General features: G+C 41.1%; 4 protein-coding genes and 1 non-coding gene across 6 annotated transcripts; 2 read left to right on the top strand and 3 right to left on the bottom strand.

The window, feature by feature from the left end:
- Positions 1 to 215: 215 nt before the first annotated feature.
- On the top strand, positions 216 to 322 carry LOC125581058. Its single transcript, XR_007318769.1, has one exon. It is a non-coding gene; the product is annotated as a small nucleolar RNA R71 (small nucleolar RNA).
- Positions 323 to 8,123: 7,801 nt separating this feature from the next.
- On the bottom strand, positions 8,124 to 8,893 carry LOC106349945 (non-specific lipid transfer protein GPI-anchored 5-like). Its single transcript, XM_013789905.2, has 2 exons — positions 8,285 to 8,893; positions 8,124 to 8,200 (listed from the first exon to the last, which is right to left on the bottom strand). Exons 1-2 carry the CDS (start codon positions 8,625 to 8,627, stop codon positions 8,145 to 8,147), a joined length of 399 nt encoding a protein of 132 aa, XP_013645359.2. The 5' UTR covers positions 8,628 to 8,893; the 3' UTR covers positions 8,124 to 8,144.
- Positions 8,894 to 9,113: 220 nt separating this feature from the next.
- Positions 9,114 to 10,316, bottom strand: LOC106351477 (non-specific lipid transfer protein GPI-anchored 5-like). Of its 2 annotated transcripts, none has more exons than XM_013791274.3 (3): positions 9,658 to 10,316; positions 9,523 to 9,570; positions 9,114 to 9,437 (listed from the first exon to the last, which is right to left on the bottom strand). In XM_013791274.3, exons 1-3 carry the CDS (start codon positions 9,977 to 9,979, stop codon positions 9,304 to 9,306), a joined length of 504 nt encoding a protein of 167 aa, XP_013646728.1. In that variant the 5' UTR covers positions 9,980 to 10,316; the 3' UTR covers positions 9,114 to 9,303. The 2 variants fall into 2 exon arrangements, with proteins under 2 accessions (XP_013646728.1, XP_048600362.1); XM_048744405.1 differs by having other exon boundaries at positions 9,523 to 9,540; positions 9,658 to 10,120.
- A 408-nt stretch (positions 10,317 to 10,724) lies between these two features.
- LOC106351478 (non-specific lipid transfer protein GPI-anchored 20-like) lies at positions 10,725 to 11,737 on the top strand. Its single transcript, XM_013791275.3, has 3 exons — positions 10,725 to 11,129; positions 11,231 to 11,257; positions 11,350 to 11,737. The coding sequence occupies exons 1-3, from the start codon at positions 10,793 to 10,795 to the stop codon at positions 11,604 to 11,606; spliced, it is 621 nt and encodes a 206-aa protein (XP_013646729.1). The 5' UTR covers positions 10,725 to 10,792; the 3' UTR covers positions 11,607 to 11,737.
- On the bottom strand, positions 11,673 to 13,411 carry LOC106351479 (proteasome subunit beta type-2-A-like). The gene is made up of 3 exons (XM_022704703.2): positions 12,863 to 13,411; positions 12,650 to 12,795; positions 11,673 to 12,145 (listed from the first exon to the last, which is right to left on the bottom strand). Exons 1-3 carry the CDS (start codon positions 13,083 to 13,085, stop codon positions 11,822 to 11,824), a joined length of 693 nt encoding a protein of 230 aa, XP_022560424.2. The 5' UTR covers positions 13,086 to 13,411; the 3' UTR covers positions 11,673 to 11,821.
- Between the last annotated feature and the right edge of the window lie 2 nt (positions 13,412 to 13,413).

Here is a 13,413-nt window from a genome sequence, read left to right as displayed (position 1 = left end):
CCTTCAACTCCTTCCTCGTCTGCTTATCATCTGTTCTACTACCTCTGTCGTGGTCTCCACTGTAGACTGCATCACTTTTAACCATGTTGTCAACCAGCTCCTCTGCATCCTCCTCAGTTCTCCCCAAGAAGAACCCATTGCTAGCTGTATCCAGTCTGGCCCTGTACTTAGGAAGAGCACCACGGTAGAATGTGCTCAGCAAACTCTCCTTAGAGAAACCATGGTGTGGGCATTGAGCTTGGTAGCCCTTGAATCTCTCCCAGGCTTCACTGAATCCTTCCAAGCCCTTCTGTTGAAAGCTGGAAATCTCATTTCTCAGCTTAGCAGTTCTTGAAGTAGAGAAGAACTTCTCCAAGAATGCTCTCTTGCAATCATCCCAAGTGGTGATAGAGTCGCTGGGTAGAGACTTCTCCCACTGACGTGCCTTATCCCCCAAAGAGAAAGGGAATAGCTTGAGCTTTAAGGCGTCTTCGGACACACCATTGGTTTTTGACAACCCACAGTAGCTGTCGAACCTGTCCAAGTGATCAAATGGATCCTCTAGAGCCAAGCCATGATACTTGTTGTTCTCGATCACGTTGAGGAGTCCTGATTTGATCTCAAAGTTGTTGGCTGCCACAGCGGGTGCTCGGATTCCCAATCTATGACCATGAATGTTGGGGCGATCGTAAGTGCCAATGGGTCGAGCTGCTCGCTGTTGGTTAGCTGGAGCATTGTTATTAGCGCCATTGACGCCTGCATCATGCTGATGAACGTCTCCCATATCAGTGTTCAGTCTTTGCAGTTGAGCCTGTTGCTCTTCTTCTCTTTTCTTTCTAGCACACTCTCTCTCTAAAGCTCTGATGTCTGCAGCTCGTGGAACTAGGTTTGATGGACCGTTGCTCCGCAAGTTCATACACCTGTAGAATAAGAGGAGGTGAAAAAGAGTCAGTAACAAAAGAAAATAAAAATGACTTAGTCTCAAGCAATTGACTAAATCTCAATGTTTAAATCTACTCAGAATTTGGCAACGGCGCCAATTTGATGTTAGGAGTTTTCAAGGCTCCTAAGACAAATGTTGTAGTATAAATGATTGTCGAACCAGTTCTGAGAGATGAGAAAGCACCGAGAATGCAAGTAATCACTTAATCTAAGTGCAACCAATGGTTTTAAAAGGGTTTTTAAACTATAACTAACTAAAAGGAATAACTAAATGATACTTTCTTAACTATGGGAAAAGAGAACTCATGGATATAGGGATTAGACCTCGGGTGATCAAGTTTCGAACTAAGGATGGCAAACGATCAATCAAACTATCAACCTTAAGCTTAGACACAATCCTAAACAAACTCTATGTCTAGATGAATGTTCATTTACTAACACAATCCAAGCATCAAATGTCTTTGGTTGAATAATATGAAAGTAATCATAACTAGCAAGTCCAATGGCTATCTTAGCACCTCTAACAACAAATGTCTTTGGCAAAGTATGCTAAAAGCTAGGAAGAGTTGTCTCGGGCATTTCCTCGAACACCTTTCGGGTGAGAAATGCCTAAGGATCAACAACTGAGTGGCCAACTCAGAAGATGCATTAGGTTCACTCTGCTAGCAAGGAAATATGAATGATCTACACTAAAACATCCTAGCTCTAACCTAATCACCCTTAATCTCCCTAACCCATGAATTCAAAGGGGGATTACTCACTAATCTCCATGATTCCTCTTAAACCCATGTTGGATTTCAGATTAATCATGTAGAGAAACACAAAGAAAATAGATATAAGAACACAGAATTTCAATAACAAAACTGATCAATTGATTCAAGAGATGACTTTCCAAAGGTTTTTGGTGGTTTTTCCTAAGAACAAAGATGATCCCCTTCTGGTGGCTTACAGAGTATTAAAACATAGGTTTAGAAAATAAAAACGTGCATCATGAAATGACCAAAAGGCCCTTGAGAAATCATAAGTTCGAGCAGAAATAAGACGCGGAGCGACCTCCGCTCGTCGCTCCGAGTAGTCGCTCCGTGCTTCGGGAGCGACCTCGCTGTGTCGCTGCGAGAGGTCGCTCCGGACTCGTTCTCGCGTTTCCGAGTGATGCAAACGCGAGCGACCTCCGCTCGTCGCTCCGAGTAGTCGCTCCGTGCTTCGGGAGCGACCTCGCTGTGTCGCTGCGAGAGGTCGCTCCGGACTCGTTCTCGCGTTTCCGAGTGATGCAAACGCGAGCGACCTCCGCTCGTCGCTCCGAGTAGTCGCTCCGTGCTTCGGGAGCGACCTCGCTGTGTCGCTGCGAGAGGTCGCTCCGGACTCGTTCTCGCATTTCCGAGTGATCAAAACGCGAGCGACCTCCGCTCGTCGCTCCGAGTAGTCGCTCCGTGCTTCGGAGCGAACTCGCTGTGTCGCTGCGAGAGGTCGCTCCGGACTCGTTCTCGCGTCTCCGGGTGATCAAAACGCGAGCGACTCTTCCCTGTCTCTCTGGTAAGGTCGCTCTGATAGGGAGATCAGAGTGACTTGACGGAATCGCTCTGGACTGGTCGCTCCGGTAAGGTGCTCGCCCAATAATCACTTTAAACACTTCTTTGGGACTCCAATTGCACCCAAATGTCTCCAAGAACTCCATGTGGCACTCCAATACCTGATAAGGACTCATGCATGCAAAATGCATCCTAAACATGGCTAAATCCTAATCTATATGATCAAAATGCACATGGGTGAATGGATAAAACATTAGAAATATGCAAGATATCACTCCCGTCGAAGAAAACCATGACATCATCCGCAAACATAAGATGTGAGATCTTTAGATTCTCAGTTCCGGGGTGATAGCCAATAGCACCCATCTCGTAGCGAGACATGAGAAGCCGAGACAGACATTCCATAGCCAAGACAAAGAGATACGGTGATAGGGGATCACCCTGCCGGATCCCCTTGGTGCTTTTAAAGAACCCCCCTGAAACCCCATTGACGGATACAGAGAAGGAGGGCGAAGTGAGGCATTCTGAGATCAGTTGAATGTAACTCTCCGGGATAGCTAAGGCTCGTAGTGATGCTAGGATGAAATCCCACCTGACACAGTCAAAGGCCTTCCTCAGGTCGATTTTAAGCATACCACGGGGTGATAGGGAACGGTTGTGGTAGCCATTCACAAGGTCCGTGGCCAGCAAAACATTCTCTGCTAGAAGATGACCGGGAATGAACGCCGACTGAGATTTCGAGATCATCAGAGGGAGAATTTCCTTGAGTCGAGAAGCCAACATTTTAGAAATTACTTTGTAGACCGTATTGAAACAAGATATAAGTCTGAAATCAGCAGTTGTCGAGGCGTTCGGTTTCTTTGGTACAAGAACCAAAGAGGTTGAGTTCTACTGTTTGAGGAGCGTTCCAGAGCTGAAGAATTCGAGGACTGCCTCAGTGACTTTGGGACCAATAACAGACCATGTTGCTGTGAAGAATTCAGAGGAGTAGCCATCAGGGCCACCGGTTTTATTTCTCGGCAGGGAGAAGAAAGCGTTCATGACGTCCTCACCGGAGAATTTTTTTTCAAAACTCATAATCTGCTCAGCTGAGCACTTGAAGTCAAACAGGAGGTCAAGGTCACTTTGGATAAACATCGGGGCAGAGACCGGGCTACCAAGGAGATCAGAGAAGTAGTTTACGCAGAGCAGTTGAATACCCTCTTGAGACTCAATACGCTCCCCTGAATCAGAGATTAAGTAGTGAATATGGTTCAGAGCTTGACGAGAAGCAGCATACCTATGAAACAGACGAGAGTTCCCATCACCAAGAGATAACCAAGTGATGCGTGACCGTTGATAAAAGAACGCCGTCTCGGCAGCCGATAGTTCTTCCCAAGCATTCAGAGCTTGGAGCTCAAAGGAAGCATTATCTGTTGTTGGATCAGCAAGCATGGCTGATTGAGCTCCCAAAAGAATCTTGTGCGCAGCAGCTGTCTTTTTTTCAATACCAGAGAAGTTTTGATGACTATAGGTTCTGATGCTTTGCTTTAGTAGTTTGAGCTTTATAGAGAGTCTGAACATCGCAGAACCTATGACGTTGAAAGAGTACCAGTTCTCAGCGATCATGTCGAGGAAGTCTGGGCTCTGGATGAGAAAGTTGTAGAATCTAAACGGCTTCTTAGCCCTTGGCTGACCAGGCTCAAGAGAGACTGTAATGACTGCATGGTCCGAGAAATCAGGATTACCGAAGAGAGCAACCGAAGCAGGGAAAACAGAGTGCCACTCTCCATTTGCAAGGAAGCGGTCTAGCTTCTTAGCTATTGGAGAGCTCTTGCGCTTATTCCACCAAGTGAATGTGTTTCCTCTGAAGTTCAGGTCCTCCAAATTTATATCAAACAAGCATTGGTTGAAATCTCTTATCCTCTTATCCATATTTAGAGTCACAGGGAACGAGTGTTCAAAAGGAGTTAACACCTTCCCTACCCCCACATCTCATCGTGTAATCTTCAAAAGACCCATCTAAAAACTATTTTAGTTTTGAATTTTTTTATTGCAAAAAATTAAGCTAATTACCTTAATGCCCTTAACCCTACTATATACAACAATCGATTCTGATTTTCTTATTCTCTTCTTTTCTTCTTTTCTTTTTCTTTTCTCTGCGGCGTCATCTCTTTCTTTTCCCGAATCCTTTCTATCTACAAACTGTTCTTCTGTTTCTTTTTTCTTCTTCAATCCTTCGTGAAACTTATCCATAGCCACTCAATCTGATGAAGGAATTGAAGAAAACGGCGAAGAAGATGAAGGAATTGAAGGAAAAAAGAGCTCGAAGTCTATTTACATTTATAGTTATGGATCTGTGATTTCAGATTAGGGTTTCGTTTTATGAGGAATATTGTGTGTTTGTTTCGATCTAGAGTTTATTTTTGTTCTTGATGATTTTGATTTAGTGTTTTGAATAAGTTTTTAGGTTTTCTATGATTTAGGGTTCTTATTGTTCTTATTCTTCTTCTTTTACAGTATTTTTCGTGGTTGTATTTATTCCATCTTCAGATTCTCTTCAGATCTAGATTCAGTTTAACTCGGTGTTATTAACTCAGTCGAACTCGGTACAACTCACTCAGTAGTACATAGTTTACGTAGTATAATTCATGTATAACTCGGTATGACTGAGTATAACTTAGTATAACTTAGCATGACTGAGTACAACTTAGTATAACTTGGCATGACAGATTATAACTCAGTATAACTACACTCGGTAGTACTCAGTATAACTAATTATAATCTGGTATAACTACATTCAGTAGTACTAAGTATAACTCAAGTATAACTTAACATCAATATTACCCAGTAGAACGAAGTATAACCCAGTAAAACTAAGTTAAACTATACAGTATAATGTAGTATCCGAAATTTGAAAATTTTGAAAATTTGAAAATTTGAAAATTTAAAAATTTGAAAATTTGAAATTTGAATTTCTTTTTTTATGATTTAAATTAATAATTTCAAAAATGCAAAAGGGCAAAATCGGATATTCATGTTTCATTAAAGTAATATGTGTATAGGAGATTTGAGAGGCCCATAGGAGATTGGCTCTACCACAAGTGGGGGCAACACAGAAGTTGGCTCGTTCAAAAGGGTCTCTTATCTGGTTAAAATCTCCAGGAATTAACCATGCCTTGGAGCCCAGTCTGTGGGTAGTAGCGAGATCCAGAAGTTCAGACAATAGCAAGGTCCTATCCGCCGCATCATTCGAAGCGTAGATGATCGAAATGATGAGGTATGATTGAGGAGAGGGCCAAGTAACATCAACAGTGACCATCTGAAGAGATTTCAAAATAACCGTGACCAAAATAGACGGGTGCCAGATTAGCCAAATTTTACCCAGAGGCGAAAAAACGTAGTTATCAACAGAATACCACCCCGGGAAGATATCCGAAACAATTTTTTACATTTTAGGCTGCTTGACATGAGTCTCGAGTAGACCGCCAAAAAGAGGATTTTTTTTCCGAAACCATTTACGTAATCCGCTGCGGTGATTGAATTTATTAAGACCACGTACATTCCAGCAAAAAATGTCTGTCGACATAAATTAATTGATTTTGGGGCCCCTGCCCCGTTTCCCTTTCTGACCTGAGAATCTTTTCCTGTTCCGTACGACTTCAAAATCTGGTTCATGCTTGCTGAATTCTCCTTCTTCAAGTTCTGAGTCAGAGGACTCCACGTCCGAGGAGTCCGGTTGGACGTCAGACTGACCAGAGCGGGAGCTACTTCTTGGCAGCTCTCTTTGCGCATTCGGAATAGTGCCGCTAGTCTCGCCTATTACCCTATCAGTTGCTGTACCGAGCTTGGAGTTCGCAGCAACCTCCACCTGTAGAGAACCTGAAGTAATGGCTTGGTTGGCAGGGGAGTTCGTTTGGATCCACTTGAGCTCACCTCCACCAGCCAAAGACTTCTGAACTCGGGGCTGCTCCTGATCTTTTGGGGTGGCGGAACGAGTTGAAATAGAGTTGTAACTAACACCTGCCTCAGTCCTTTTGTCCTTCGATCTTCCACGCCTAGTCTTTTTTCCTTGGCCCTCCTGCCTAACCTTCTTTGGACAGTGAGGTAGAGCATGATCAGGGGACTTGCAGTACGCACAGGTCTTGGGGATTTTTGGACATCGCTTGGAAATGTGGCCAATCTCCTTGCACAGATCACAAACCGGAGGCATCCAAGGACTTGATATCAACACTCTACAGATTTCTCCTGAGTCAAACTGAACCTTTACCGCCTCAGGGAGAGGCTTCCTGGGATCAATGACAGTAAAGACTTTTGCAACTTCCAGATTAGTCTTGTTAGCAGTTGCTGGATGAAGGAACTCAGGGTGACCAACCAGTCCCGCAATCCGTTCCAATCCGTTTTCATTGAAGAACTGAAAGGGGACCTTCCTTAGCTCGAGCCAAATGGGAGCTGAGGTGAGCTCTGGCTTGACAAGTACCACTCCAGGTTCCCATTTGTCTACAAACATTGTCTGGCCTTCTATTTGCCATAATTTTTGTTTTATGACTCTATTCCTCGTCGACGCATTAGGAATGCGAAACAGAAAAGAGAAGCCTTCCATTTTCGACACCACAATGTCCCTATGGTGTTTACTCCAGATACCATTGACGATGTTATGCAGAGTACCTTGGGAGGGAGAGTCAGAGTAGAATTGTCCAATGACAAACGGCTCCCAAGACTTCATGTTCTTTTCTATGACGGAGTTCAGAATCCTGATACACGCTTTACCGGAGGGTAGAGTATAGGCTTCATCTTTCTTTGAAAGCCTCTTTCCAATACCTTTGTTTCATGTGATGATCTCTGTGCGGAGCTGAGAGAAATTCATGGAGATCCAATTTGGGATATTTATGAAGATGAAGAGATCTTTCTCCAAAATCAGACTACGAAGAATCTTTCAATCGATCCACTTCGTTGTTTGGTATTGGTAGAAGATATCTATGACATGGACTATGTCAATCCCGTGGAGAATCTAACAAAGTCACATACCATGCTATGATGTCTGGAACAATATATGGAGAAGACACGTTGAAAGCTTTTCCTAATGTTGCCGTGCAAATAAGGTCCCTTGACACAAAGCAACAATATACTTGGTGGTGCGAAGAATTTTGTCACCGGCTGGTTAGGCGACATGAAGATTTTTGTCATTGGAAGGTTAAGAAAAAAAGAAAAAGAGAAGTTTCGTTCTCGTGGACTAGGTTTTGGAATTGAAGACCTCGGTTAAGATTTGAGGACGAATCTTTTCCAACTCGGAGAGAATGAAGCAGATAAATATTTGAGATATTTCCAAATATTTATTATTTATTTTATTTGTTATTTAGATAACTATGTTTATTGTTTTAGGGTTTTATGATTTTATTATTTATAACCGTCTAGGCTTAAGTTTTTATTCAATTTATGAGTTTATGATTTGATTAATAAAAATTGAGAGTTCTCTCTTTTATTCCTTGTTTTCGGTAGATCATTGATGATCTCAACGAATTTAAAAAGACATTGATCTTACGTATTCTTAGATTAAATAAGATCTTTGTGATTATCATAGTTTTCCGGGTATTCGAAGAATAAATGGATCTCTAGTTCTATCCTATAAAGCTTCCGCTACATCACAAAATGAGTGCATTAGATAACATAGTATATACGGAGATTGGTGTGTCTTCATTGCATGTTTTTATAATTTCATTTACCTGAAGAGTTTGGTGAATCTGTAGGAGAGTCAGTAGTAGAACCACCACCTAAAAAATGTTATAATACTTCATAAAATTCACAAGTTTTTTGGGGGGTTTGGAACAATCTTGATTTTCTTGAAATTCTCTTACCGTTGTTACAGCGACTGACAGGAGGAGTTTGAACATTACAAGCCCTAGGCAAAGCAAGAGCCTGCGTTTGGTTAACGTTGATCCCAAGCTGAGAGCCTCCACCGTTGAGGGCTTGACACAAACAGTCAGGAGAAGACCTGACTACATTACCTAGCTGACTACAGCATTGCTGAGAAGGAGAGGTAGTGTTTCCTGTTATGTAGTTGAGACAGGGAGACATGCTGATCAACGCGGTTGTGCAACTGGACTGAGCAGAGACTCTTGCAGAAGACATCACAGCCATAAAAACTGTAAGCAACTCTAGAACTCTTCCCATTTTCATGTTTCCTCGTGTTTGGTCCATACAAAAAATAAAAAATACATTTGTGCGCGTGATTCATATTCTAATAGTTTGAAAACCGAAATAAAATGACTCAACATAAAGTATAAAAAATTATTTAAAAATGCCATATTAAATAATTATTTCATACAGTAAATTTTTAAAATATAGACTACTGTTTGTACAGTATAAATATTTATTTAAAAAAGAAAAAACGAATATCTGCACAGGTGTACGGATCAAATTCTAGTTTTATTTATAAAGCAAACTTATTTCTTAATTTATAGTAAAATGAAGAATAGAGTTCTTTCATTCAACTATATTTTAAAGCGAGAAACATAATATGGTTGGGTTGGAGATGCTATGATTCGTACGAAAGTTGAAACAAATTCTTCTCTCATTTGGGATACTTTTTACTTTTCCATCCACTATCTCTGGCTCTTGAGTTTTGAACCCAAAACATTCGGATTACTATTTGGAGGGTTAATGTTCTGTTTTTCAAATTTGTAATTTGGAAAATAATGCTTATTATTAAAGGTAAAGAGATCGAACATGCTACCCTTAAAGTAGGGATTCATAGAGGATAAAATACATTACACATCTCAACGAAATGTGAATAAATAGGGATTAACAAAAAAATGCAATCCGAGTGTGGCATAAAAGCTTCATCGGTTTCAGGATAAACATGGATGAGAAGAAATCAGTATTTCAAGAAGATTGCGATGTAGGAAGCCACGGAAAGGAAGGTAAGAAGACGATATGAGATCTTGATAGAGCTTCCGTGTGATCCATCTCCTTCTCCTACTGGCACAGTTTTCGATCCATTTCCTGGTCCTATTCCCAAAATGAGTGCATTAGATAACATAGTATATACGGAGATCGGTGTGTCTTCATTGCATGTTTTTATAATTTCATTTACCTGAAGAATTTGGTGAATCTGTAGGAGAGTCAGTAGTAGAACCACCACCTAAAAAATGTTATAATACTTCATAAAATTCACAAGTTTTGTGGGGGGGGGTTTGGAACAATCTTGATTTTCTTGAAATTCTCTTACCGTTGTTACAGCGACTGACAGGAGGAGTTTGAACATTACAAGCCCTAGGCAAAGCAAGAGCCTGCGTTTGGTTAACGTTGATCCCAAGCTGAGAGCCTCCACCGTTGAGGGCTTGACACAGACAGTCAGGAGAAGACCTGACTACATTACCTAGCTGACTACAGCATTGCTGAGAAGGAGAGGTAGTGTTTCCTGTTATGTAGTTGAGACAGGGAGACATGCTGATCAACGCGGTTGTGCAACTGGACTGAGCAGAGACTCTTGTAGAAGACATCACAGCCATAAAAACTGTAAGCAACACTAGAACTCTTCCCATTTTCATATTTCCTCGTGTTTGGAGAGAATCTAATCCTTTTGGAGTTTTGTTTTGTTGTGTTTGTTTGATTTGATTTATGGAGTCTTTGGGGGATTAAATGAAGGATATAAATAAGTTTTGAAATTTGATCAAAGAAAAAAAAAATAATAATAAATAAGTTTTGAAGGAGTTAAAAATGATAAAAGGTGGCTTTAATATTGGTGACCAACTTTCCCCCCTACTTTTCTAACGGTTTATTTTGCTCTGTTCGGACACGAAGTGTGTTGTGTTGTGAACAGAATTCATTCAGTTTGTTTTGGGATCGGTCGACGGTGGTCTTTGGCTGGGTTGTTGAACTACTTCGTGATTGAGGTTTTAAGAGTTCTGCTTATTACAATAAACAATATAGAGGTTTTTTCAGATTGACCCATTTGTTTGACTTGACTAACACGTGTCGATAAATCTCAGTTGGGACTTAAGATCATTTTGTCATAACTCAACAAGAAATTCATGTGCACAAGTTAAAATGGAATCTCTTGATTAGTTACAAAAACAGAACCAACCATGGATGAGTGGTTCATCTAACACAGACACCAATTAGATAATTAGATAGCTATCTACCACAATTCTCTATGCACGTGTATGCACCTCATTGGCAAGTCACTACCACAAACGACCCTATTAAACGAAAAAAGAACACAATTAGTTATAGTAGTTGACCTATACACACTTGCCTCGTTCCCTCCACTTTTGTCTACCTATAAAACCACAATTGCTTACTACTTCATAACAACACTCCTTCAAACACAAGAACAACAAACAAGCTTTAATTGATCTACAATGTCCAAGATCTCAGGACTAACGATTGTGTTAGTGGCCTTAATCGCAGTGCTAGTTTCTCCAGTTCGTAGCCAGCAACCGCCGCTTAGCCAATGTACTCCGTCTATGATGACGACCGTAGGTCCTTGTATGAGCATTTTAACCAACAGCAGTACTAATGGAACTTCACCTTCGTCTGATTGTTGTAACTCATTGAGGTCTTTAACTACCGGAGGAATGGGATGTCTCTGTCTTATTGTCACCGGAAGCGTTCCTTTTAATATTCCGATTAACCGTACAACCGCCGTCTCTCTTCCACGTGCTTGTAACATGCCTAGAGTCCCTCTTCAATGCAAAGGCATATACAATCATTCATCTCTATAACATTACATTTTCATGTACCTGACTAAATCAATTTTCTAATATTTTATTTATGATTTTCTTATATTTTTGGAACAGCCAATATTGCTCCAGCTGCTGCTCCTGGTAGAAACAATTATTTACATCATCATCTCAACTAAATCACATGATTAGTTTTGCATGGAAGATTAACTAATTAGAGTTTTTGTTTGGAACAGGACCTGCTGGTACATTTGGACCGGCGATGTCTCCAGGTCCAGCAACAACTCCACTAGTTCCAGAGCCGACTCCGGAAGCTCAGACACCACAGTCCGATACAACCAAACCTTTTACACCAACCGTGGACGGTGCTGGTCCTAGGTCTGACGACGGAGGAAGCACCAGTCGACCTTCTGTCACTCCTTCATCCGCCCACACTCTCTCACCATCTCTTCTCTTCTTCGGTGTCAGCCTCCTAGCTCTCAAATTCTACTGATGTCATTGTTCATTTGCTTCTCTTTGTATTTTTCATGTGATTTGATTTATGCTTTGGGTATATTTGTTTTGAGATATTGTCATTGTTTTGGGTGAGATTCTGAAGAAATACATCATTTGCTTGATCTTCAATGTTGATTTTTGAACTAAATAAAGAAGTCAAAAACAGTCTCCCAACAAAAGCAAATGTCACCACACAGCATAAATCAAACTAACTCAGACAGCAGCAGTTGTGACGTCCTGAAGCCAAGCGTAGTCACGAGCTCCGTCTTTGTCAACAATCTTGATAACAAAGTTTGGAGGCGCAACGACCAGTCTTGATCGGATCTCAAGTATGCATTTGTCGACCAGTTCGATGGCTTCTTCAACAGACATGTCGCTGCGATAATGCCAGTCCATGGTGGAGAGGGAGAAGTAGGAGCCGTAACCGAAAGCTCCCTTGTCAACTTTGTGAAGGGTTGCAATGTAGTCGATGTAGTAAAGGGATGCGCCACTCTCATTGTCGTAGCCAGCCATCAGGATATTCACGGAATACGGATTCTGATCAATGATAAGCGTAGAAAAAATCATAAACATAACAGAAACAAGAAAATCCACAGAAAAAGCCATGGGCGTCTAAAACAAAGCTTAGACATGAGAAACCTTCAATCCGAGTTCTCATCTTTTCCACAAATAAAAAAAGAAGCATCAATAATATCAGACTATAACAATTTAAGGAAACTTGAGAACTCTTCTAGTGTTCAAATCAATTCGCTTTACCATGCTCTATATGACACTCAAGCACATAACTTAACTAGACAATTCAAATATGATACCATGCTTTAAGGAGGCAAACCTTAACTGAAGGCCTAACAGAGGCAAAGCTTAACTAGACAATTCAAACTCACACACAACTCCTACAGTCACACCAACCAATAATAATCAACATAGAAAAATGAAATGGATACCCACAAACTCAAGAAGATATTAGGTATCAGCAAGAGGAAAGCTTCAAATTAAACAAACAATAAAGCACACTAATAAGAGCAGAGAGAGAGAGGAGACCTTTCTCAAAGCAGTGGCGAGCTCGCCGCGAGTGAAGTTGGCGGCGGCGGCGGTGGTCAAAGGGATGCCGTTGCGGAACTTGTACAAGGACACGTTCTTCTGAACGTACTCCACCCTAATCAAACCCCCAAATTCGAAACTAATCACTCTCACACATATATATATATATATATATAAATATATATATAGAGAGAGGAGAATCGGTAAACTAACGGTCGCCTGGCTCGCCGCTGGCAGCAACGAGCTTGTGAGAGTCGAGAAGCATGATCTTGTCCTCGTTGTTTTTGTGGAGCATGATGCTGTGAACCGCCGATGTATCCGCCGCTACGATCGCGAATCCCTTCCCCACTAGACCCATCTTCTTCCTTCTACACTTCCTTGTCCCTCGATTCCGATTTTCAAACGGATCCTGGTTGGTTGATAGTTGCGTGAGCATGCCTAACCGAACCGATCTTTCTGATTTTCGGTTATCTTCGGTTATGGGTTCTAAACCAATTCGCAAGTTTTCCCCCGGATTTTAAAATTTAAACTCAAATTAGTTTATGTTTGTTCCATCCTTAAATTCTGTACAAGAAATTAAAGTATATTTACACTTGAGGAATGTCAATATGTATAGAATGATCTAACTTACACAAATCACTCAAATCTGTTATTCTAATTACTTCTCTCAAATATTTTATCCCCATTTCTGTCAATTATCGTTTTCTATAAATGTAAACATCCTCTGAAATAAAAATATTCATTCATTATTCTCCCCTCCCTCC

Source organism: Brassica napus, chromosome C1 (genome assembly GCF_020379485.1).
Source record: "Brassica napus cultivar Da-Ae chromosome C1, Da-Ae, whole genome shotgun sequence".
NCBI lineage: Eukaryota > Viridiplantae > Streptophyta > Magnoliopsida > Brassicales > Brassicaceae > Brassica > Brassica napus.
This window is presented reverse-complemented; position numbering and strand designations above follow the sequence as displayed.